The sequence below is a fragment of the Chanodichthys erythropterus genome, chromosome 1 (assembly GCF_024489055.1).
Source record: "Chanodichthys erythropterus isolate Z2021 chromosome 1, ASM2448905v1, whole genome shotgun sequence".
In the NCBI taxonomy this organism is placed as follows: Eukaryota; Metazoa; Chordata; class Actinopteri; order Cypriniformes; family Xenocyprididae; genus Chanodichthys; species Chanodichthys erythropterus.
The window spans coordinates 18,754,366-18,780,172 of record NC_090221.1 but is presented as its reverse complement, the minus strand read 5'-3'; the positions used below and the strand labels follow the sequence as shown (position 1 = coordinate 18,780,172).

General features: G+C 37.2%; 1 protein-coding gene across 1 annotated transcript in view; it reads left to right on the top strand.

Annotated features, from left to right (window-relative positions):
* Window positions 1-25,807, top strand: part of LOC137031122 (A disintegrin and metalloproteinase with thrombospondin motifs 2-like) — a 191,797-nt gene that overhangs the window by 147,967 nt on the left and 18,023 nt on the right. Inside the window, exons 5-10 of the mRNA XM_067401817.1 lie at window positions 7,124-7,207; window positions 20,389-20,545; window positions 20,779-20,884; window positions 21,548-21,691; window positions 21,775-21,907; window positions 22,994-23,023. Coding sequence (XP_067257918.1) covers window positions 7,124-7,207; window positions 20,389-20,545; window positions 20,779-20,884; window positions 21,548-21,691; window positions 21,775-21,907; window positions 22,994-23,023 — 654 coding nt within the window. The remainder of the gene's footprint in view (window positions 1-7,123; window positions 7,208-20,388; window positions 20,546-20,778; window positions 20,885-21,547; window positions 21,692-21,774; window positions 21,908-22,993; window positions 23,024-25,807) is intronic.

Sequence of the window (25,807 nt, the reverse complement as noted above, 5' to 3'; positions counted from 1 at the left end):
TGAAAAGGGATCCGTCTACGGGACTGTACGTGGGTGGCACGGGTTGAGCGCCATTCACAACCGAATTTAGAATGCCTTTAGAATTTCGAAGCCTTTTAAATTCCTGAATTTCAATTTGATTTGAACTGAAATAACAAAAAGGATACAGAATTCTAATTAAAATTTGAATTTAGAGTTAAAATGGAATGAAATTCATGTAACTGCTTCAAGGTTTGACAAGATACCTATAGAAGTGCATATTTAATGTATTATATTTATATTTAATAGTTATGTTTCATTATATTTAATACATGAGACCCTATCAATACAAATTCTAGCTTACGAATGGAAAAGGAGCCAGTGGCAAAATGGATGCATGTAGTGTGTAAGTGTGTATGTGCATGTTAAGAACATAATGCAATTTAAATCTTCTATCCTGATCAGAATAATGGATTTGTTTAGAGTAAGGTAGTGTCAGAAATTTAAATTTTATTATAACATTAACATTTTAGTACAGTTGACACCTTTTTAAATACGTGACCCTGAATCACAAAACCAGTCACAAGTCGCACAGGTATATCTGTAGCAGTAGCCAACAATACATTGTATGGGTCAGAATGATCGATTTTTCTTTTATGCCAAAAATCATTAGGATATTAAATGAAGATCATGTTCCATGAAGATATTTTGTAAATTTCCTACTGTAAATATATCAGAAATGTATTCTTGTGAGTGGTATGCATTGCTAAGGACTTCATTTGGACAACTTTAAAGGCGATTTTCTCAATATTTTGTTGTTGTTGTTGTTGTTGTTGTTGTTGCACCCTCAGATTCCAGATTTTCAAATACAGTAGTCAACATTTGAAGTGGATCAAAAAAGTTCATCAAGAAGAAGAAGGTTTTGATCCACTTCAAATGTTGACTACTGTAGTTGTATCTCAGCCAAATATTGTCCTTTCCTAAAAAAAAAAACATACATCAATGGAAATTATCAAATCTCAGTTTAAAAAAAATGGACCCTTATGACTGGTTTTGTCACATATATTGCTTTCTATTTGTTTTTTATGTTGCATTTTGTCCTGCTTCATTTCTGACTCTAGTCTAAAGTGTTTGTGAATGTATAGAACTGCGTTTTCCTGAATTAATTTGATACATTAATCTCTGTGTGGGAGTTGATGTATTTGTAAATGGGATTTTTGTTTGTTCTGGAGAACTGGTCCAATGACTTGCTCTAACCTCAATTTATAGAACAGAGTGAAACAATTCTTTAAAATGCACTAAGATTGATTGGTCCATGGGAAATGATGAGGAATCGATGCGTCAGACAGGGATCAAAAGATCTGGAGGCCTTTTGACTTACGCCCACCCTTCCAATCCACCAATCAGCAATCCTTCACCTTTATTCCACCCCTTTAAGACGGGGACTTTCAGATTTAGTGTTGTAGTCAAGATAATGGACCCGAATTTAATGCGGAAGCTCTTTGTGGGAGAGTTTGTTGTTGTTGATACTCCTTTCTAGTTTTCAATCTTGGAAAATCTCAGAACATGCTGATCTAAGATTGCCTTTAGCACAAAACTGAAAGTTTCATATTAGATATAGCAACACGCCATCACAGCCCCTCGACGACGCCCACAGGCTCTTAATTCTTGTACTCAGACTCATTTCATGTATTTGCACGAGCGACCAGCGCAGCCAGTCTGTGTAATGGAGCTGAGACCTTTGTGTGTAGCATTAATTGTGTGAATTGAAAGTCGACAATATTAATTGCTTCCCTCTATATTAGTCGCTTCTCAGGAGTAAACAAGACATGCGGGCGGGCGGACCATTATGTAATCAGCTCTTCATAGACACGTTGTTCTGGCCCTCAAATGTCAGACAGGTAATAATGGTCCAAAATGTCAAGTGAAAATGGCAGAGATTCAGTAATGAGTCTGAGCAAATACTGTCCACCAGTGCGTACCCTCATATCTCTGAGCATTCCTGTACATTACAGAAGAATGAAAGGGAGATTGGGAGGACCGCCAGCCAAGAGCCTGATGGGATTTCTCTACTCATTCCCTTTCCTCTCCTGGACCAAAACAGGGTGATGATGATTCAGCATAATATTTATGTGAAATGCAAGGTGAAATTAGTGTTGTATGGGGAACAAAAGGCTTATATGGGAGTTATTTATTTTTGCACTGGCAAGAAGTCTTTTATATAGTTGATTTTGAGGCATTTAATATATGAGTACAGCCTGACAAAGTGGATTCCTCATGAAAGTACCATAAAGATATGTCATACTTTGGCTTATTTAGAAGCTATGATAGCTTTGAATGAGAAATACCAAAGTTTTCACAGAAAATAGGTTTTATAAGCTAGACATCAGTCATGTTTGGTTCTTGAGATGCCGGTGTTTATTATGACTGATGATTTTTGAGTGAACTATTCCTTTAACAGTTTATTGTTAAAACCTCACTCTATCTGTGCGGCAAGCAGGGCCGGGCTGAGAGCCGTGGGAGCAGAGCAAGGCTGGTCGCTTTACTTTCGTTTGGTTTTTTGATTATTTTATGATTAAAGTTTATGTTTAATGTTCGCTCTCTCCGGAACGTGAACTCTGTTACATTGATGGTGAAACCTGAGAGGAAGGCAGAACGCGCTGTCAAAGAGCCCTCGCCGCTGTGGGAAATCCGCGGTGCCATCGAGCTGAACAGTCTCTACCACCATGGATGCTCAAGGCGGTGGGCTGGAGTGACTTGCCAGGGGGACGGACAAGCTCACTGCCTGGGTTCTGGAAGGGCGGGCTGTCCAAGAGGGTGCAGAGTTGCCATCACCATTAGGCTGTCCACCATGATGGGGAGGAGCAGGGAATGGGGGATTCTCTTGCCACCTGCCTGAAACCGGAGGAGACTTCACCTTCCACCAGGTGTCGGAGGAGTTAGAGGGCCATCCATCGAGGAGTATCCAGCACCACCGCCAGGCATCACAGAGGAGTTCACCCAGCTGGGGGAGGACCGAATGGCAGTGGGTTTTGGGAACCAGACCAAGAATTTTTTTTCCCTGTCTCCCCTCTCTGTCTCTACTCATCCTTCCTGCCTCGTCGATCCATACGGCCTCCTTCTTCCCTGAACATGAACTTTGTTACAGCCTGTGATAAAGGAAACCTTTTGGCACTTAAATCCCTTCTATCAAAGTTCTTTTACAGTTTGGCAGGGCCAGATGATAAACAGGTCTGATAAGATAAAAATTGGCCTCTTTAAATGGCTTCTTTTCATGGCTGTTTCCCACTGGTTTAATCTATGTGATAAGGGATTGTTGGTCATTATGCTAATATTTCTCATCACATTATCACCCCAATCACACACTATGCACTGACTACTCACTCGGTCAATGACCACACGCACACACACACACTCTTTTTTTTTCTGTCTGCACTCTCTGCTATTTTTTTCACTCTCTCCTCCTTCCTCTAAAGCGGTGAAGCCACAATGCTAGCCCCTGCTGCATTATTAATGGGATATTAATGATTTTCTGACTTGCCGACCTCTAGGTCTCCATTAGTTACCTGTAGGCTGATGAAACCCAGTGCTCCTGAACAAGGCCAGCAACCAGGGCAGTACTAATGAGACCTACACTCTCACGGTCATTAACATAGAGAGAGATGGGTGGGAAGGGGGCATCTATAGGGGTTTTATTCTGTAGGAGGTTGAGGAAGAAACCTACTGGTGTTGCTAAAGATTTGTGCCTCTAATTAATATTAAGCTTTCCAGCAATGTGTGCATTTGTATATTAGTGGTGGGTAGTATACAACAGCATTTTTAGTTGCATGTTAAAATTTTTAGACATCTAAGATTTTGATAATACAGCTTTAACAAGAATAAATTCCCTAATAACCCTATAATAATTTTAAATGTTGACTGTTGAGCTGTCAGTCAATAAATCTGAAAAAGTAACTTGCGTTACTTATTTGAAAACGTGACTTAGATATTTTGTTGGAAATTGAAAAAGTACTTTACGATTTACTTGAAAAAGTAACCTGATTACGTAACTCAAGTTACTTGTAATGCGTTACCCCCAACACTGGTTATCAATATATTTATAAGTAACTTTGCAAAATGTCAACTATCAGTCAGAGTAGACAGTCTGCTTTATATCTATAATAATAATAAAACTTGTTACATTTATATAGCCCTTTTCTGGGTACACAAAGCGTTTTACATATGGAAGGGGGAATCTCCTCAACCCCCACCAATGTGCAGCATCCACCTGGATGATGCAATGGCAACCATTTTGCGGGATGATTAGGAAACCAATCTGCTAACACTTTATTTTGATGCTTCCCCAATAGACATTTTACTGACTATAAGTTACTTTGCAAGTACATGTCAACTTATTCTACTAACCTTAACTCTTAAGGCCTGCACACACTGGGACGAATGTCGCACGCGCTTATCGCCAGCATTTTTTGAGACGTTTTTTGTTTTCATACGCAAGCGATTTTCACTGGCGATGCGCAGAGTGAACGTGCAAATTCACTCCCTGACAGTATATGGCACTTGTGCTTAACGGTAGTGCAAATAAACATTTATGATATTAATAAAGTTAAAGAAGACAAAAATGCAGATATAAAATGGCATATATATGACATATGAGAGATGGCAGATAGAAACGGTGGTGCAAATAAGTTACAATGACAGTAGTGCAAGTGAACGGTAGTGCAAATAAACATATTTATGAAATAGACATTCTTAACTATATTTTTTGAATGTAAAAGAAAAAAAAAAAAAAACAGTAAAAGTGCAGAAATAATACACATCTATTGGTGTGGCCAAGAACTGACACAGCACCCATAGCGTGCATCTCAGTCAGCTCCCTAGTTCACTAGTCAGGGCACTGACGGTATGGTATACTGATACACGACCTAGGAATCTAGGGAGGTGTTTTGAGACGCAGGGATAGATTGTAGGGGTCTTCGTCATCTTGGTATAAATGTGTGCTAGGCAAGACCGTTTTGTGCTTGAGCGCCACCAAGTCGTGTTTTACTGTAACTTCAGCAGCTCCACGCATGTGAACACAAAAGGGTCTGCTAGTTTTTAACGCGGCGTCAATCCAAAAAAACGAACCCAAGGCTTTTTTTTTAAAAAAATTACGCTTTTACGCCTGCCGTTTTTCACGTTGGTGTGCACACTCACATTGGTGCCCTTTGTTTAGTCACGAGGCCTTAAACGTCGGCGATAATCGCACGCGATATTCGTCCAGGTGTGTACAGGCCTTAACAATCTAATAAAATTGGTTTTATTTAAGTTTCTTCTTTACTTGTTATTTGAATGCCTAAAGTGAACTTTAGAAAGTGTATGTATATTTATATATATATATATATATATATATATATATATATATATATATATATATATATGTATGTATGTATGTGTGTGTGTGTGTGTGTGTGTGTGTGTGTGTGTGTGTGTGTGTGTGTGTGTGTGTGTGTATCATTTATCAGCCCTAGTGTAAACTGTAATAATGTGAAAGAAATGAACTTTTTTCTTTGAAGTGAAGTCTGGAAACAAGGCAGTAGCCATATCCCATCATGCACTGCTTCTCCTAATGCAGAGTCCTGAGGTGTTGCACAGTGTGTGTTCTGTATGAAAGTCGTGCCTCAGTTTAACGATCATTAACGTTCAGAACACTGGAGTCATGGTCACCTGGCTTTTGCCTTTACTAGTCATCTGTATTAACATGGTTACTAAGGCAACCAAGCCTAAGAGCTGCGCTCTTTAGAATTTCTGAAGAAATCTTGGCGAACTCTACGGAAAAGGCCTATACACTAGTTTGAAAGATAAGCTTTTGGCAGCTGCAGACACATATACTGATTTAAAACTGAAGGGGAAGAGATGATGAATTCAGAAAAGTTGTGAATTGTAAAAACAAAGTCTGCAGAAACATAACGAAACACTGACAAACAGACAGCGCAACCAGGACCTATTCCGACAGTCAAAAGGAATGACAGCAAATGAAGAGGGAATGCCAGGAATACAGAGAGAGAGAGAGAGAGAGGGCTCCGCCCCATTCTGAAGTTTGCCGGTTGCTTGGCAATACAAAAGAGCAGGTAAGTCGGTGCAGCGACACATCGGTTTCGGAAAGCATGTTGTATAATCTTTTCCTTCTTCTTTGCCACCCTCTTTTAAGCCCCTTTCTTCTTGTCTATCTTCGTCTCTTATTCTCGCTCCCCCTCCCGCAGTCTGTCCATCAGAAATCTCATTATTGTTGGCTGTGTATACATCTCAGTGTCTCATTAGCAGGCTTCCAGAGCAGCAGAGGACACAATGTCTGAACTTCTGTACCAATTTGTCTGCCTCTGTCTCCCTCTCTGTCTGGGAACCGCGTTTCCCACAGTGCATTAGGCCCATCCTTCAGCAAACTGAATAAGTAAAGATGGCCGAGGCACGGGGTGAGAAGTCAAACTGCAGAATCATGGGAATTGAAAAAGGCTCTCTTGAACATTATTGGGACTTCTGCAGCTTGTCTGTGTGTTGCTACATGTGTGTGTGTGTTATGCTTTGCTGTCTCTGTGGGCACCAAATGACCCCTAAAATTTGGTAAAACCTGAAAAAACCATGCTGAAAATTACCTGGCCCATGATGGTTTGCTGGTCTTAGCTGGCTTAAGATGTTTTAGCTGTGGAAGCCTGGAGCGTTTTTGAAAGAAGTCTCTTATGCTCATCAAGGCGACACCCATTTGATCAAAAATACAGTAAAAACAATATTGAGAAATATTGTAAAATATAATTTATTCCTGTGATGGCACAGCTGAATTTTCAGCAGCCATTACTCCAGTCTTCAGTGTCACATGATCCTTCAGAAATCTGATTTGACAATAATCAGAACTGTTTCTTGATGAACCCTAACCCTCTTTAAGGATTTATTTTCTTCATAATTCTTTGATTAATAGAAAGTTCAAAAGCAGCACTTTTTTAAGATAACTATTAATCTATTAAAAAAAAACACTGAGTGAAGCCAAACTTTTTGAAGTTTTACATGAATATGAACACAATTTGCTTTATTGGGGTGTTTTGTATAATGAGACTTTTTGTATCCTCACAATATCAGCAGGTCTCAATATTAAACTCTTAATGATGGATCTAACACTGCTTTTCTCTCTTCGCAGGTTAACGAGATCTATCATGACCATTCTCTTGGGGCACGAATAAACGTGGTGCTAGTTCGGATTGTTTTGGTGGATGCCAAAAAAGTAAGAACCATTGTGTGTGAATCATGAATCTAATGACATCATGCATCAGATATAAGATGAAAAGTTAAAGTCAGCATGAAATTAAAATTTTCCCTTTTTGCTGTATAATTGCACACTGTTTTTAGTACAAATGATCATCATGTTTTGATTCAATACATATTTTATCTACATTTAAAAACAACAAAAAAATTCAACTGACATCACAAATCTTTGTAGTCATATTTTGTGTAATCTTAGTTAAATGCTTCAGAGACAAACATTTTATAGGCTAACTTCACTGTGGTTTTGTGACAGTTTTGACATTGTTTAAGGAGTTTCAGGTTGTTTCCGAAATCACATACTCTCTTGAGTTGGTACTTATTTTGAAAAAGTAATTACTTCTCAACCGTTAAAAAAGTATTTTCTATATAGTATGAATGTGTGTAGTATGAATGTAATCTGGATGTACTACATTTGTCAGTTTTGTCGTGTCACTGCCATTCTCAAATCCCCTCCCGTGGCCTCATGGGATAGTAAAATGTCCGTCGTATGCACACTTCAGGATCTCGCCGGAAGAAGTACGTCATCCGGGTACTTTTTGCCTACTCGTTTATGAATACTGTGAATTTGGAAGTCGGAAATCGGACGACTTCTGTCACATACTGCCTATTTTTCGCCTATTATATAGTAGGGAAGTATGCGATTTCGGATGCAGCCCCACACATTAAGCTGTGGTTCCACCAATGGCATGAGTTTAGGGTGGGGATATCCTTTTTTAATCAGTTGAAGATGGATAGAGTGATTGGGAAACTTTATTTTCAAGTCAGTTTGGTTTTGCTAGTAGCGGAGAAATTACATACTTGTCTTTAATAGTTGGTGTTTCATCTGAGACAAATTTTATGTTCAGACTCTAGTTTTCACTCTGATAGAGCACTGATGTAACCTAGTTACATCAAAAAACATAGTCTTTTTCTTTTTACAAAAATTCCCAAATGAACAATTTTGCTGTCTGTAGCCATTTAGCACCTTTGCAGTTCTGTGTCATGACAGTTTGACATATTGCATCAGCAACAAACATGTATAGACACACACTCCATTTCTCTCACTCTTCCACCCTCTGTCTCACACTCACACCCACACAAACAAACACATAAACACACTGCTAGCTTAGCTTACATGCACATCTTTTTCCCACCCCCTTCTGCTGGGTGCTCACCATGGCCTAGGGCCTGTTATTCCACCGGACTGAGCAAACGGGAACTAAAAGCATAGCTTTCCCATGGGAGTCTTTTCAAAGTCGCACGCCTTCACAGTTCAACACCAAAGCACACAGAGTGCTGAAGTTATGCAATTGCCTTCCTAATACCCCCACCCCCACCCCAACACATAAACACGCACACACCAGCACCTCCCCTATGGGACCGAGCAAAGGATTCTGGGAAGAAGAATCAAGAATGCTAGATAAACAATCAATGATGACCCTGCCTCATTCATAAACAGAGCTCCATAAAATGCTGCTCTTCCTGTAACAGGAGATCAGGGAGAGGCTGATCTCAGATCAGGGAGCCAGTCTCAGATGTGGTTGACCTGATAGCGACCACAGTTCTAGGCTCAGCTTTCATCTGACACACACACACACACACACACACATACAAAAAGCTAGGTTCTTCAGTGGTTCTTTGGGGGGGTTGAGGTGCTATAAAGCACAGCTACCAAATAAGAACCTGTTAAGCCCGGTATGGTTCTTCATTGGTTCTTTGGGGTGGTTAAGGTGCTATATAGCACCACTGCCATACAAAGAACCCATTAAGCCCCTGTATAGTTCTTTAAAAACTCTCTCTTAGTCCCTTAGTTTAGTTGAGGAAAGGATTTAAAAAAAAGACATTACAGTGTATACAGTGTATTTCCTGAAGATAATGTGGTTCTCAACATTTTTTTCCCCCAATGCCCCCTATAAGGGAAAGATTCCAGGGCCCCCACACAAGATTTTTTGACAACAGAAAACAGAAAAACATAAAAGTGATTCACAGCAGCTTTTGCCATTGTAAATTCCTGTTCATAGCAAACGAGAGTGGAGTAACATATCTAAAATTTAAGGAGGATAATAGGGTGGTGGTGGGATGCAACAAGACAGTACGGATACTGAGAACTGTTAGCTGCAGTTTAAATTATGTGGAAGGAGGAATACATTTGGAGGATGAGAGAAAGCTAAGACATGGTGATTGGCTGTAGCCTTTGAATGAATGTAAACTATACATAACTATACATGACTATACAAACTATACATGATAAGAGGCTGCTTCAATGGTTCTTCAGCGGATCTTTGGGATGACTGAGGCGCTACCGTATACAGAACCTGTTAAGCACCTGTATGGTGCTTCAGTGGTTATTCAGCGGATCTTCATTGGTTCTTTGGGGTGGTTAAGGTGCTATATAGCACCACTGCCATACAAAGAACCTGTAAAGCCCCTTTATAGGTTCTTTATGAGCCAAAGAACAACTGTTGGTGCTGTTTAGCACCATTTTTGTTTAAATAGAATGCAATATGGCACCTCTTATGCGTTCTACATAGTACCATTTGACAAAGGTGCTGTAGAGCACCTTTAAAGATATGGTGCTACATAGTGGTTCCCCTATGATTACGAGCCAAGAACCACATTTAGTGCTATATAGCACCTTTTTATTTATTTATTTTTTTTTAGAGTGTACCGAAATTGTCACAAACTTCAATGAAAAAGGGTATATTCATATAGTAACTACTTTGTGTTATTTATGTAGTCAAATAATTAGGCTATATCTTGATGTTTTGTGATTGAAGCATTATGAAAGTAAAGTTTTCAATCAACTCTTATGGTTCTACACACTACCATTTGACAAAGGTGCTGTATAGCACCTTTAAAGATAGATGCTATATAGCACTTTAAGTGGTCCCCTATGATTACATGCCAATGAACCACTTTTAGTGCTACAGTATTTAGCACCATTTTTGTTTAGCTCCTCACTAAGAAAATCCCATATCTCTTCAGTATCTCACCTAGACATAAATGAGATTAAATGAATAGCAATAGTGTTCATTACATATGCATTAGTGGTGCATATTTTTCAGTGACTGTTTACATAGTTTACATTGTTGTGTCAGTAGGTGGCAATGGGTGACTGTTTTTCTGAGTGACTCATTTAATCATTAAAGGGATAGTTCACCCAAAAATGAAAATTATCTCATAATTTACTCACCCTCAAGCCATCCTAGGTGTATATAGGCTATATGTATTAGGGCTGTCAATCGATTAAAAATTTTAATCTAATTAATTACATACTCTATGATTAATTAATCTAAATTAAACGCATACATAATTTTTGCTGTGAAAGTGTTAAATATTTCAATTCAAATGAATCAATGCAGGTTTTTTTCTGGGTCAAAAATGGTCTTCGGTGGTGACAGACATGGTCATTCACACAAACAGTAAAAAGTGCCTACCCACGTGATCTGCGAGCCCAATATTGACAATAAAGTACCCACCACTCTCACTGTAATTCTTTCTTGCCCTCTTTGCCCAAAAAAAGAAAAGAAAAGAAAAGTGATTTTATAGCTTTTTAAGAGAAGATGTTTTTTGCTAAACCTAAAAGTATTAAAAAGTAGCATTTTATATTAACCAATAATATAATTTTCTACCATATACAATTGAATGCACCTAGCTAACAACAACTTGCTTTGCTCTGGTTTCACCTCACTCCAGTCATAACTGATTTTATAGGTAGGCCTAATTTACTACACATTGTCATTTACATAACCTGAAAATATTGTGGATTATTAAGGCTAATTTTACTAACCACTCTTGCTAAATGGGGTAAGCACACTTATGTTCTCATTTCAGAGTTGTTCGAGTAAATCATTCATTATAGACCGTGTGGACAGATCCATCATAAGTTGATTCATTAAAATGAATCTGTTCAAATGAGTCATTAGGTCGCGAATTGGACATTAGTGGACGTTGACGCAGTTGCGTGCGAATCGCGACTGTTATTAGATACTGATACTGATATCGCAAAAGATTTGTCAACACAGAAAACACTTCACCACTGGATAGGATTTTCTTTTTGTTTACTGAAAGTGTGGTTTATGTCAGCTGCACGTGCAGGGCGCCTGTGAGAGAAGATGAGGTGACGTTCTTTTGAGCACTATTCACACCCAGCGGTTATTCAGGAAAAAACATTCTCCGATTGCGCCTCGTGAAACATGGATTCGGTCTTACAAACTTTTAGCATTGTGTCAGTTAATTTAGATTATTATGTGTGAGGTAGAGAGAGTGCAAAGACGGTGCTTACTTATTTAAAATTGACAAAGTAAAGTAACGAGATATCTGCGTGACAGCCATACTCGTTCGACTTGCATCCAAAAAACGTTGTTTTATGATGTTCTATGTTACGACATGACTATGTTATAACGTGAATATGTCGAATGCATATGGCTGTTGCACTGGAAACTATTAATATAACTCTGATTGTGTTTGGCTGAAGGAAGAAAGTCATATACACCTATGATGGTTTGAGGGTAAATTGTAGGGTAAATTTTTGGGTGAACTAACACTTTAATTCAAGTTTTTTGTTTAAAACACTGATTTATTCCAGAACAAAACAAGTGACTAATGACTGAGTCATTGAATACTTAATTTGTTCATAAATACTGATTAATTCATTCAGGAACAAAACACTTGATTATTTTACGAGTGAATCATTGATTTGTTCCCATATTGAATCATTCACATGAATCATTGAATCAATGAGTGAGTGATTGAATCAATCATGTATGATTGAGTTTTCGAATCATTAATTTAAGCTATTTGTTCAAAACACTTACTCATTCAGGAACAAAACAAGTGACTGCCTTTATGAGAGAGTCATTGCATTATTTACTTAACCAGTTTGTTCGCAAATACTGTTCAAAATAACTGAATTATTAAATCATACATGAATCAATGAGTGAGTGATTCATTCATTCAGTTATGAGTGAGTCATTCAAACATTTATTCAACTGATTTGTTCAAAAACGCCAATTCTTTCAGGGAAGCCACTATTGTGCATTGCTCAGAGACAAAACTTTTTTGCTGTTTTGTACATTTTGAGAAATTGGCAACATTGTGTCTAAAATGTAAGTTACTCAATTAAGTTCATTAAGTACTCATTAAGTTCATTGAACTGTATAAAAGCAATATCACACTTGCAATCGTGCTGAAAGCTATTCACTTTTGCTAATGTGATATTTCTTAATTGTCTAATTTGTTTCTACATGTATTTCTCCTAAGGATTTTTAGGGGGTACAAAAGACAATAGTTTTACTTTAGGTCAAGTATGTACATTTCTTTTTTATTAGAATACTTTTTCTCATGCCAGTTTGACATTTAATTAAGTCTGTTATAGGTTAAATTCCCATAGGTTAATGGGAGTTTAGAAAAGTTATTATTTTTTTAGTGACATTAATTCTGTTTGGTGCCACTAGTGACTAAAAAATTACACATTTCACCTTTAAATGTAACATTCCTGAGACGAACACAACTGAGCTTTGAAAGAGCAATTTTCCTCAGGGAACGTCTGAATGTGATATCTGGAAAAAATGCATCTTAATAAATTGTGAAGTTAACACCTACACCATTTATTTAATCAGTATCAGGCTCAGGAAGAAAGGATCTTTTCTCCAGGAGTGCTATCTAGGTGTGTAATCCATGAGGAAGATATTTTTAAGCCACTTAAACATGACAATCCATCACCTCTCTATATCTGCGACGGAGCTTACCATTACCACAAATGTCAGTTCACCCAGCGGGAGGAATAGCTCACAACGCTATGGTGCCCTCAAATTTTGCTCTTCTTACTGAGACACTATACCACCCCCAGACATTATGATAAATGGTGATTTTTCCTCAGTGACAGATAGTGTGGGGGGTTACATGGTGATTATGTGCGGTTTCAGGTGAGATGAAGAGACAGAGGTCTGCAGCAGGTCAGGCAGATGGCGTTTTCTGCACTGATTTGTGGTGATTGTCCCTCTGGCCTTGTCTTTCCAGGATTAAGTTCTTAAAATGCAAACTGTCCCACATGAACTCATCAAGCGGTTGACACACAGGTCTCTCTCTCTCTCTCTATTTCTCTCTCTGTCAGTTCTCTCTTCATCTCTGTCCCTGTGCTCATACATCCTCTGGTTTCCTTTCCATTCCATTGCTGGTCACGCTTCATCTGCCTCTCACTGTGACTTAAAATGTTGTTTAACTCCATTCAGGGATGTGGTGGCCAGGCCCAGATTAAGAACACGTTGGGCCCTGGGGCTATAGCAACACCAAGGGCCCCCTTTCATCCGATTGCCATTTCATTTTATCAAATTATTTTATATAAGCACACTAAATAATCCATGCTATTTAACATATTTTAAAATATATTTAACACATAAAATATTTAACATATTTTAAAATTGTATTGCATATACTGCTGACACAATAATTCTTTCCTCTGATTAACACAAAATAAACTATTTTGAAGAATGTGGGTAACCAAACAGTTGATGGTCCCCAGTGATTTCCACATTATATATATATTTATTTTTTCCTACTATGGAAATGAATGGGGACCAGCAACTGTTTGGTTACCCACATTCTTCAAAATATTTTATTTTGTGTTCAACAGAAGAAAGAAACTCATTCAGGTTTAAAACAACTTGAAAGTGAGCATGTGATGACAGGATTTTAATTTTGGGGGTGAACTATCCTTTTAAGGACAAGGGTCCGCATGCTAACTATTAGGATGCTGTTACTTTAAGATCTGCACGCGTCCGATTTTCTCAACTCACTTCAGACATAACCAACTGTTTATGTAAACCTTTTGTGTAATTGACAGTATTATAGCGCAATCAGACGCGAAAGATGAAGTCCAGTAGTCAGGTGCTGTTTGACAGGCTTAAGTGTGTGTGCACGCTTCGGGTGTATGGGGTCAGAAAAAGCGCATCTCAGAACAGCACACGAATGACATGTTTAAGTGGCAGGGCTTTAAAGTACATGCAAATAAAGAATTGATTGCGAATAAGTGCAGTGTCCCGTGAGTAACTCTACCGCTGTGTTAACGTGTGATGTGAATGTGTCGAGGTCGAGTTGTACGGATGGAGGCACCAGAACTGCAACTGATAAAATGTGCTTTAAAGACAGATAGTTGGAGACAAGTCACTCGACATTGGTGTTCGTCAAAAAACAGTAGGAAAGTTAATTCGGGATTTTTACACGGGTGATGATGATGAGAGAAAAACACTGACATTCTGAATCCACAGCAATAAAATCAATCGACTTGTCCCTGTAAATGTTGAAAACACCTTACGTTTTAATGAGAAACAATTACCATCCGAATAGGGCTTAACTCGTAATAAAAATAATAACTTGATGCAGCTGCTATCTCACCTTTTTCAACGTGTAAAGCACGCAGATCGGCGACGGTGTCGATGGGTGAAGATAATTTTGAGCTGCCGCTGCACGCGGGGTCTTCCACTGGCTCGAATGTTTTATGTGAACCGAAGCAGTTAGTCAGTTTTGTAATTTTTGCTGTAAGATTAGCATCCCTTTTCTCCCTTTCAAGCTTATTTTTCCTTTTGCGCACCACTATCACTTTTTTTTTTTTTTTTTTTTAATCATTTTGAACACCAGCGATGCTGAACAAGCAATAAAGGCCAATTTTCTAGTCTAGGCCTACATGCGACAGCATAACGCAAAGAGGCGTTTCCCGATGTCATGCCACGAATTGTAAAGTGATTTTGATTGGACGGTGATTTATCTGTCAGGCACATTTTCCAATCATTTTTTCTTGTTATTTTATTAGACACAAATCAACCACCTTTGACTTGTCAGTCTCATTTCCTCCAGCCAATCACGGGCCCCCTCTACCCGCGGGCCCTGGGGCTTCAGCCCCACCTAGCCCTTATGTTAATCCGGCCCTGGTGGTGGCCACAGGGAGCACCGGGACATTCCCAGTGGGTTGGTTGACTTGTGGGCTGGCTGTCTAAACCCAATTTAGATACAAAATAAATATACAATGATTATAAAGAGGGAAAAAAAAACTTTCTGACATCATCCAGACCGACTGTCTGAAGTCCAAGTGGCAGATTCTGGCGTAGATGGCATAGACACAAAATAAATGCAATTGAATGCATCCCTGATACTTAGTTTGTGGATAATTTGCATGCATGATTTGAGCTCGGGTCACAACAATGTTTCCATCACTGCTATTTTAGTATAATTTACATATATTAACATTTCTATTAACATTTTGAATTAGCTCTTATTTTTATCATTTCAGTTTTTTTTTTTTTTTTTTTTTTAGTTTAATTTTTAATAATGTTGTTTTGCTTTTTTTTAATCATATACACTTCTTTTTAACTTTATTTTTAATTAACAAACATGTTTTTAATAGATTTAATGATTATAACCATGGTTTCCATCTAAATAGTATTTACTTTATACGGAAATTTTGAATATTCACAAATACACCAGTTTCCAACCTTCAGTGTTCAAGAGAAAAAAAAAAAAAAACATTACTGCCAGTGGGGGATTGGTGCAAAAAATGTTTTATTTTCTTCTCTGAGTGTGTTAAGTCACATGACTTGAGGTAATGTCACATGACTTTTTTGATGCACATTTTCCAGTGTAGTTTATTTGTCTTCTTACTGAATGAAAAAAGTATCCATCCAGCTTTTTTTTAATGCAAGATTCCATTTATTTTCTCTATTTATTATTTATTTATTTATTTGTTAAAGCATTAATTTCTATTAGGCCAGAATAGTCCTTTTTTTAAAGCTGTGTTCATACGAGTACATTTCAAGAATGCGAGTGAATATGGATATTTTTCAAAATTAACACATTCTTACTGGATTGTCATGACAGAAATGACAAAATAACCAAAGTGCTTTAAACATAAATGACTAATAGCCTATAAAACTAGTTTGTCCAAACATATTATGTAATTAAAACAAATACACATGCACAGAACCCAATTCATGGCTATCATAACTCAATGTATGCTTAGGGTGGGGATGTCCTGGGATGATAATTGTTTCTCTTTTTTTTTTTTTTTTATTTACTTCCTGTTAAATAGAGGCACATTAATGCAGTTGTTCCATTTTAGTAATTTCATTACATATTTGTTAACCTTTATCTTAACTTCACTCTTTCAGTGTGGAAACCTTCCCACTGCTTTTTCTTATTCACACTCACTCGCATCCTCAAGTCACTTTAGATCTCCACTTATTTCAATAGCTCTGCCACAGATCTACATCTTTTTCCATCTGTATCTTTTTCTCTCCACCTCTCCCTCCCTATTTTTCTCACTCTTACACAAACGCCTGGTTCTTCCACACCCACTCCTCTCCCCTGCCGCCTCAGCCCCAATCAGCATGCAGCCTCGCCCGTCTTGCCAGCAGGTTGTCCATCATTCCCAATTACTGTGGCAACCGTTGCTGCCGGCAGCAGCACGCACCGATCAACCGAGTGACCCCGCGCACCTTCAACATGGTTCCAACATCACAGTCTCTTCCGCACATCTGTTCTGCTCTTCCCCTCACCTAGCGCCGAGAAAGATAAAGAGACCCTGACACGACACACCCAGCATCAATCTACAGAGCGCGCGTGTGTCTAAGTGTGTGCGCGTGTGTTCGGCGGATCACAGAGACGATAAAGATACCGAGTAGTTCTTTTAATGAGCATGCTTGCACGTCTGTCATGTATTCCGTTAACAAGAACAACAAGAGAAACTCTCCTGTGTACAGAATCCTGAGAAACACCCTTCATGACATTATCAACAAACATCTCAGTGATGGAATGTAGATAAGTGAAGATAAATCTTGTGTTTAGTAACTTGTTTACATTAGTTTGCTGCCTGCGCACAAACCTTCTGCATAAAAATAATCAGTCACAAATAAATGAAGTGTAATGAGAGAATAAAGTGCTGGATGCACTTGTGCTGAGAATGATGCTGAGTTGAGTTATTTCCCACCATCCTCTTTCTTTCCCATGGTGCACAGCAAGGCATTGGAATGGTGAAGCCTCCCTCTACTGGTTGATGAAGACATTGCAGCGTAGCTCTCAGAGTTCATGACCTTGATACAACGTAAAATAAGGCACAGGGAGTGAGAGAGGCGGTTTCAGGACACACATCTGGAAAGGATCTCCTACTTCCAATGGCTCTCGTGGCCACGTCATCAAAACACAGCCGCACATTCCTGTCTGGATGTTTCTTCGCATTCACATTTATCTCCCTGCACAGATTGCGGAAGAAAACCAGAGCAATGTTTACATCTGTGTTCACACGAGTGTGAATTGAAGCAATAATAACAGCGTCATGGCTGCTGTTTTTTCTTTTGTTATTATATAAACAGTTCAGTTTGAGTATATAAATTATATTGATTGGATTGTTCAGTACTTTTAACATCAAAGGGTATTAATGATACTAAATGATTGATGTCTCGTGCTTTTGTAGTTTGTGTTGACATAATTGTTTAGTCAAGTCAAGTCAAGTCAAATTTATTTATATAGCGCTTTTACAATTGGTAATTGTTTCAAAGCAGCTTTACATATTAGAAGCACAGAAAAAAAGGGAAGTGGTTAAAACTGTACAAACAAGCGTGGTAATATGTAACATATACAAGATGGTGCTACATTAAGCCAATGTTTAGGAGTCTGTCCTCTGATTAAAGGATTAGCCTGGGTTCAGCATCTGTGATTTGACCGCAGAAAATAGTTTCGATTCATCCCTCAGAGTAATAACAAACAACAATTTTTCAGTGTTCAGTGATGTAATTATATTGGATGTCTAAGGGGCAAGTGCGTGAGATGCACTTCATATGAAATATACTATAGGTTTACTAGTATTCAAGGCTTAGTTCAGCCAAAAGTGAAATTTCTGTCATTAAGTACTCACCCTCATGTCGTTCTAAACCTGTAAGACCTTTGTTCATCTTTGGAACACAAATTAAGATATTTTGATGAAATCCGAGAGGTTTTTTATCCTCCATTGAAAGCAACGAAATTACTGTCATTCAAGGTCCAGAAAAGTAGTAAAAACGTCATTAAAATAGTCAATGTGACTACAGTGGTTCAATTGTGAAGCAACGAGAATACTTTTTAATGCGCAAAAACAAAACAAAAATAACGACTTTATTCAACAAATTAATCTCTCCCCTCTTTCTGATTGACTTTTTACATTGCAGTGCTTCCAGGTTCTACGGCCGAATGTCGGCTCAGTATTGGCTCACGTGAACCGAGCCGGCCAATACTGTTGAATAAAGTCATTATTTTTTATTTGTTTTTGTGCAAAAAAGTATTCTCGTCGCTTCATAATATTAAGGTTGAGCCACTGTAGTCACATTGACTATTTTAACGATGTTTTTAATACTTTTCTAGACCTTGAATGATAGTAATTTTGTGCTTTCAATGGAGGATAAAAAAAACCTCTCGGATTTGATCAAAATATCTTAATTTGTGTTCTGAAGATGAACAAAGATCTTACGGGTTTGGAACGACATGTGGGTGAGTAATTAGTGACAGAAATTTCATTTTTGGTTGAACTAACCCTTTAAATGGTCAAGTTTTTTGATATGACTACAGAGACAATGTTAGCATACGATTCCATTATACTACTTTCATATTAACACATAATTGTTAAGTCTTGTGGTTATATGCCACTGTTTCAAAGTTTGGGGTACATTTTTTTGGTCCCACTTTATATTAAGTGGCCTTAACTACTATGTACATACATCAAAAAATAATTACAATGTACTTATTGGGTTCATATTGAATTGCAAAACACTTTTGCTGCTATTGAGGTGGATACGGGTAAGGTTAGGGAAAGCTTTGGTGGTATGGGTAGGTTTAAGGGTAGGGGTAAGGTGTAAGGGATGGGTCAACAGCGTAATTATAAATGTAATTACAGGAATGAATTACAGATGTAATTACATGCAGGTGTTTTAAAAATATAAGTACAGTGTAAAACATGTATGTACACAATAAGTGCATTGTATCAAATGATTAATTTAAATGTAAGTGCATAGTAGTTAAGGCCACTTAATATAAAGTGGGACCCATTTTTTAAAATTAATTATATAATTTTTTTTTTTTTTTTCAGCAAGGGTGCATTAAATTGATCCAAAGTGACAGTAATGACCTTTACACTATTACAAAATATTTCGTTTTCAAATAAATACCATTGAGCTATTTATTTAAAATAAATGCTTTTGAACTTTCTATTCACCCAAGAATTGTGAAAACATTACTGTTTACACAAAAATATTGAGCAGCACAACTGTTTTCAACGTCAAAAATAATAAGAAATGCTTCTTGAGCACCAAATCAGCGTATTAGGATTATTTCTGAAGGATCATGTGACATTGAAGACTAGGGTAATGATGCTGAAAATGCAGCTTTAATCACAGAAATAAATTACATTTTTAAAAATATATTAATGTAGAAAATAGTTATTTTAAATTGTAATAATAATTCACAATAATTGCTGTTTTTACTGTATTTTTTGACAAAAGAATTGCAGCCATGGTGAGCAGTTTTTTTTTTTATTTAGAAACTTCTAAATCTTAACACCCCAAACTTTTGAATGGTGTACATACTTATAGAGGTCTGGTGGTAACAATCAAAAGTATTCATAACTTTCAAATCTTACCCACCCTCATGTCCTTCCAAACCCTACTGACAAGATGTAATACAAGCTAATAGTAGTTGCTTTTATGATAGAATTTACATTTTTCATGTACTGTACCTTTAAAGGGTTGGTTCAACCAAAAAATGAAATTTCTGTCATTAATTACTCACCTTCATGTCGTTCCACATCCATGACATTCGTTCATCAACACAAATTAAGATATTTTGATGAAATCTGAGGTTTTTTTTTTTTATCCTCCATTGAAAGCAACAAAATGACCACACTCAATGTCCAGAGAAGTAGTAAAAACCTCTCGGATTTGATCAAAATATCTTAATTTGTGCTCCGAAGATACGGGTGTGGAACGACATTTTAAATAATTAATGACAGAAAATTCATTTTTGGGTGAACTAACCCTTTAATAGTTTGTATTGAACCTACAACTTAATTTAGATGTTTAGGATTGATTCACACCTGAAATCAAAATGTAGCTTTGAGTGTAACATCCTTCTCATGTATGCTTTCAGTCCACGAGTCTCATTGAGCTGGGCAACCCTTCTCAGAGTCTGGAGAATGTGTGTCGATGGGCTTTCGAACAGCAGAGGAAGGACACTAATGATAAAGAATACCACGATCACGCCATCTTTCTAACTCGTCAAGAGTTTGGACCCACGGGGATGCAGGGTAAAATGCACAAAGACTCACCAACACAGCATCATCAACCTCCAGAGTTGCTATTAAAAGCAGATGATTATTCAAACATGAACATACACACACTACAAGAACATGCTACAATGAACTTGAAATTATCTTGACCTCAGGCCTCAGATCAGTGGAAAAGAAGAGCTAAAAATGTGTTTATAGTGATGAAGATGTGAGGAGGACAAACTCAGTCAAGTGTTTTTATGTGTTGCTAGGTTACGCTCCTGTCACAGGCATGTGTCATCCCGTACGGAGCTGCACTCTCAATCATGAGGATGGTTTCTCGTCTGCTTTTGTGGTGGCGCATGAAACCGGCCATGTGTGAGTACCTCCTGCACCCCTGCTTGCCTAATAATAGTATGTCAAAAGCTGTTTTGTATATTTTAATTCACACAACAGTTAGTTCTGGTGTTTGAATCTTATTGGTTGAGCAGCATTCGAACAGATGACTTTCCACTCTTTGTATTGCTTATTAGTGTATTAGTAGTGGGGATTTTATAATGACTCTTTCTTCAAGTTACATTAAAATGCCCAAACAGTAGATGGCAAAAAGTGACTGAATGAGTAAATTGGATTGCTCACAACCGATTCGTTTAAAACACTGATTAAATCATAAATGAAACAAGTAACTGGCTTCATTCGAAACTGTATACTTCCCAACTATACAGTTAGCAAAAAGCAGTACGTGAAAAGATTAGTATGTCCCTGTTCAGAGTATTCATACAACAGTTGGTGAAAAAGTAAAAAACAAAAAAAAAGTGAAAAAGTTCATAAACAAATTGAATCATTGATACACTCACTCAACCAATTCGTAAAAAAAAAAAAAAAAATAGTTCAGGAACAAATTTATGTAATTCCATATGTTCCCTAAGTTGTAAAAAATGTAAATTGTTTGTGTAAAAAAAAAAAAAAAAAAAAAAAAAATATATATATATATATATATATATATATATATATATATATATATGTTTATGTGTGTTATAGGTTGGGAATGGAGCATGATGGGCAGGGGAACCGTTGTGGAGATGAGGTGCAGATGGGGAGCATCATGGCCCCACTGGTGCAGGCTGCTTTCCACCGGTTCCACTGGTCCCGCTGCAGTCAACAGGAACTAGGTCGCTACCTGCAGTGAGTACTAGATGTACATATGCACTCAATCAATCACAACTCTACTATACTGGGTTATATACCACCTCATTCTGCCTCTGTAGTTCATATGATTGTCTCCGTGATGACCCATTCGAGCACACGTGGGAGGAGCTTCCACAGCTGCCTGGGCTGGATTACTCTATGAACCAACAGTGTCGCTTTGATTTTGGGGCCGGATATATGATGTGCACAGCGGTGAGTCTTGAATTAAGTGCCGCACAGGCCTTTTCATTCGAATAATGCATTATTTTTATGAGATTGTATAATCACTACAAGCATGTATAATTCTTGTTGACAACCATCAGCTTGCCATAACAATCACCATTTGTGGTCATTGGGTTCACCGTAGACTGCTGTGACCCAGTATTATGTGTTATACATGCTAATAATGCATTATGAAAGCAACACAGTATGTTGTGTCAAGTGACTGAGTTTTGATATCTGTACTGTACATGCTGAAGGGAAAAAGCTTAAACAGAATAGTGCACTGGAAATGTTCAATTTGTCACTATTTGTTACGCACATGCTCTTTCAAACTCATATGGCTTTCTTTCTTTGTGGAACATAAAAGCAGGATTTTGAAAAAAAAAAAAAAATCCATTCAGGCTTTACAAAGGACACAAAAGCACCTTTAATAAAAAATTTCACAAAAGTGGTCCATATGACTTTTTTTTTTTTCAAGTCTTCCGACGTAATGCAAGATTTACAGACTGAAATTTAAGTCTTTACTGAACATTTTGTCATCTGCCCTAGCTCTAAAGAAGCAGGACTGATTTGTTAACGAATTGTGCTTGTGAATTCTTTCATAATTTTGCAAGTTTGAAAGCCTTTCAAACATGTGTTCTGTGAAAGAAAAAAAAAAGGGGAAAAAAAGGATGTCATATGGGTTTACGTGAAGGTGACTTATTTTAATTTTGGGTGAACACATCTTTTAGTGACCAGAAAGGACCAAGTTTTAAAAATCCTTCACACCACATCAGCTGGTTTTATTTTATATAGATGTGTCAATATAAAACAAATTCCAGACTCACAACAAAACATACATTTCAAAATAATGTCAAACTATGTCAACTATCTGAGAGAAAATGTGAGGCTAATTATATTGTTTGCGAAAATTTATCAGATAATCAAAACCAGATGGTGTTTGAAATCACTTGATGTTGCTTTAACAAAACTGGATACAAATGATTTCAAGAATCATTTCTGCTCTAAAAAATGAAATTCCAGCTGAACACCACTGCTTGGACTGTACTTCACTGTCTTGTTAAACCATTCCCTTAGCTGCAAAAGGTGGGGCCGTCAGGAGCCCAGGTAAGGTGTTCTCCTCAGTCCCAATGTGGCCTCTTTCGTTTGAACTTGGTTCAATTCAGATGGTCTTATTGTTAATCATTACATGTTATTGGTTGGTGTTGAACTCATTGTCATTTTGCAGACATGTACGCAGCGGGATACTAAACCCACAGTCGTCTTTTCCTCATTTCAGAATTGATTGGCACAGTTCCCCCCCCCCCCATGAATTTAACAGCCTGTGTGACATGAAGTTAAAGGAATGCTTGAGTTCAATACAAATGTAATGATTTAAATAATTTAGACAGTTTCTAAAAATAAAGACAAAATCTGTTTACAGAAAGGCACAAATTGATCCATATATGTGCATTATAAGCACATGAATACTCAATCATCTGCAACGTTCTATTTACAACGAGCTCCACACATAGGAGTTACATATTTTAATGCATATCTGGAGGTTCATCCAACCAGAACAGTAGTCTCACTACTTAAAGGGTGTTTTGGACAACTTTACATCTTATATACATCTTATACAAACACATTTTATTTGTTTGTTTATTTATTTATTTATTTATTTTTATGCAAGAATTAATATATTTGCTTCAGCAAAAACACAAGGGGCACTTTTCTGCTTCTAAACTCTCTGGAATGCCTTGCCCCTTGACTTAAAGGGTGAGTTCACCCAAAAATGAATTATATCATTTATTACTCACCCTCATGTCGTTCTACACCCATAAGATCTTCGTTCATCTTCGGAACATAAATTAAGATATTTTTGATGAAATCCGGTGGCTCAGTGAGTTCTCTATTGCCAGTAATGTAACTGGCCCTCTCTATATCTCCTCTATCCAGATTAGGTACTAAAAAAAAAAATACTAACTTATCTAGTATAACAATATCTAGTGACGGCCATTTTCAAAACACTGCTTTGAAAAACAAATCTTTTTTCCAAATCTTCAAATCAGTGGTTTGGATCTCGTAAACAAAGCCTCATTTACTAAAATCACGTGACTTTGGTACTCCGAACTAGGGCTGCACAACGATTAATTGCGATTAATCGTTTGCAAAATAAAAGTCTGTGTTTACGTAATAAATGGGTGTGTTCTGTGTATAATAATTATGTGTATGTATATATATATATATATATATATATATATATATATATATATATATACACACACACACACATATGTATATTTAAGAAAAATGTTAGATTTATATATAAAATATTTATATTTATATATAATATAAAATATATTTTAATATATTTATTTATACATGCATATATTTCTTAAATTTATACATGTATGTGTGTGTATTTATATATACATAATTATTATACACAGAACACACACATTGCGTTATTACGTAAACACAGACTTTTATTTTGCAAACGATTAATCGTTGTGCAGACCTACTCCGAACCACTTAAAGTATTCTTGTCACTTTATAATATTAAGGTAGAACCACTGAACTCACATGAACTGTTTAAATATGTCTTTAGTACCTTTCTGGATCTTGAGAGCTTCAGTGACATTTCAGTGACTGGCAATAGAGGCCTCACTGAGCCATCGAATTTCATCAAAAATATCTTAATTTGTGATGAACAAAGGTCTTACGGGTGAGGAACGGCATGAGGGTGAGTAATAAATGACATTATTTTCATTTCTGGGTGCACTAACCCTTTAAGTTGTAAAAACACTACTGTGAACACATGATTTCATTTTTCGAAATGAGGAACAAAATTATTTTCTGTGGTAATTGAAAGCATGCCACAGATTCTCTCAATACAGCTCAGACTTCCTTTGAACATCCCTTTAATGTCAAGTTAACCAGGTCATTGCAGTCTAGTGAGTTTTCTACATTCATCAGAAAAAAAGACATCCATGAATAGATTGCCGACTGGAGCAAGTTTAATCACAATACAGTTCCCTGAAATGTCTAAAAAATCTCTTCAGGTGCTAAATAATCTTCTAGCTATTGGCCTAGCACTATTTTCGCTATTTAGCTTGGCAAACTCTAAACAATACTCAAACTGAGATAACGGAAGCAGCCAGCTGGCTACTGCTGAAAACTGTGAGCCATTATTTTGCACTTAGTGTCTTGATGTGTTTGAAACGCTTGTTGGGTTTAGGATCCTGCTAAATGGAGTGTCATCATTAGTACCACAGCCAGAGATTCTAGTCCTGTCTACTACACCTCTCCAAGGGAGGAAAAAAAAGGAGAGATTTTGCTTAGCATTTGAGGCCATGTCACATCACTGCCCAGCATTCTGTTGTCTACCTGTGCACTTGGTCAGAAGCTGTATCATAACAAAACCGTTTTTCGTCATTGTTTTGTTTTGCCTGCATGAGATTGCTTTGTTACATAAATGTAACCTGTCTATTACTGAAAATGTATCATACTGTTTCATCATGCCTAAATAATTGTGACATGCCATAGCTAATATATTATATTACATTAATGAATAAAATACAATCTATAATTATCTATTATAGAAACAAAGTGTCTGATTGTGTAACACATTTAACGGGGCAGTATGTAAGATTTTTGCAGTAAAATATCCAAAAACCACTAGGCCAGTGTTATATATTTTGTTCACTTGAGTACTTACAATATCCCAAATGTTTCCAACTATTTGTAAATCATGAGAAAATTGCAATTTTAACCAAGGCTCCGGGACGTGTGAGGAGTTGCCTGTCAATCATCATACCTGCGTTACTCTCGGTTTCCGGTTTTATTTTGTAAAAACCATGGAAACACCAAAGACGCTTTAATATAATATATTAATATAGTATATTGTTT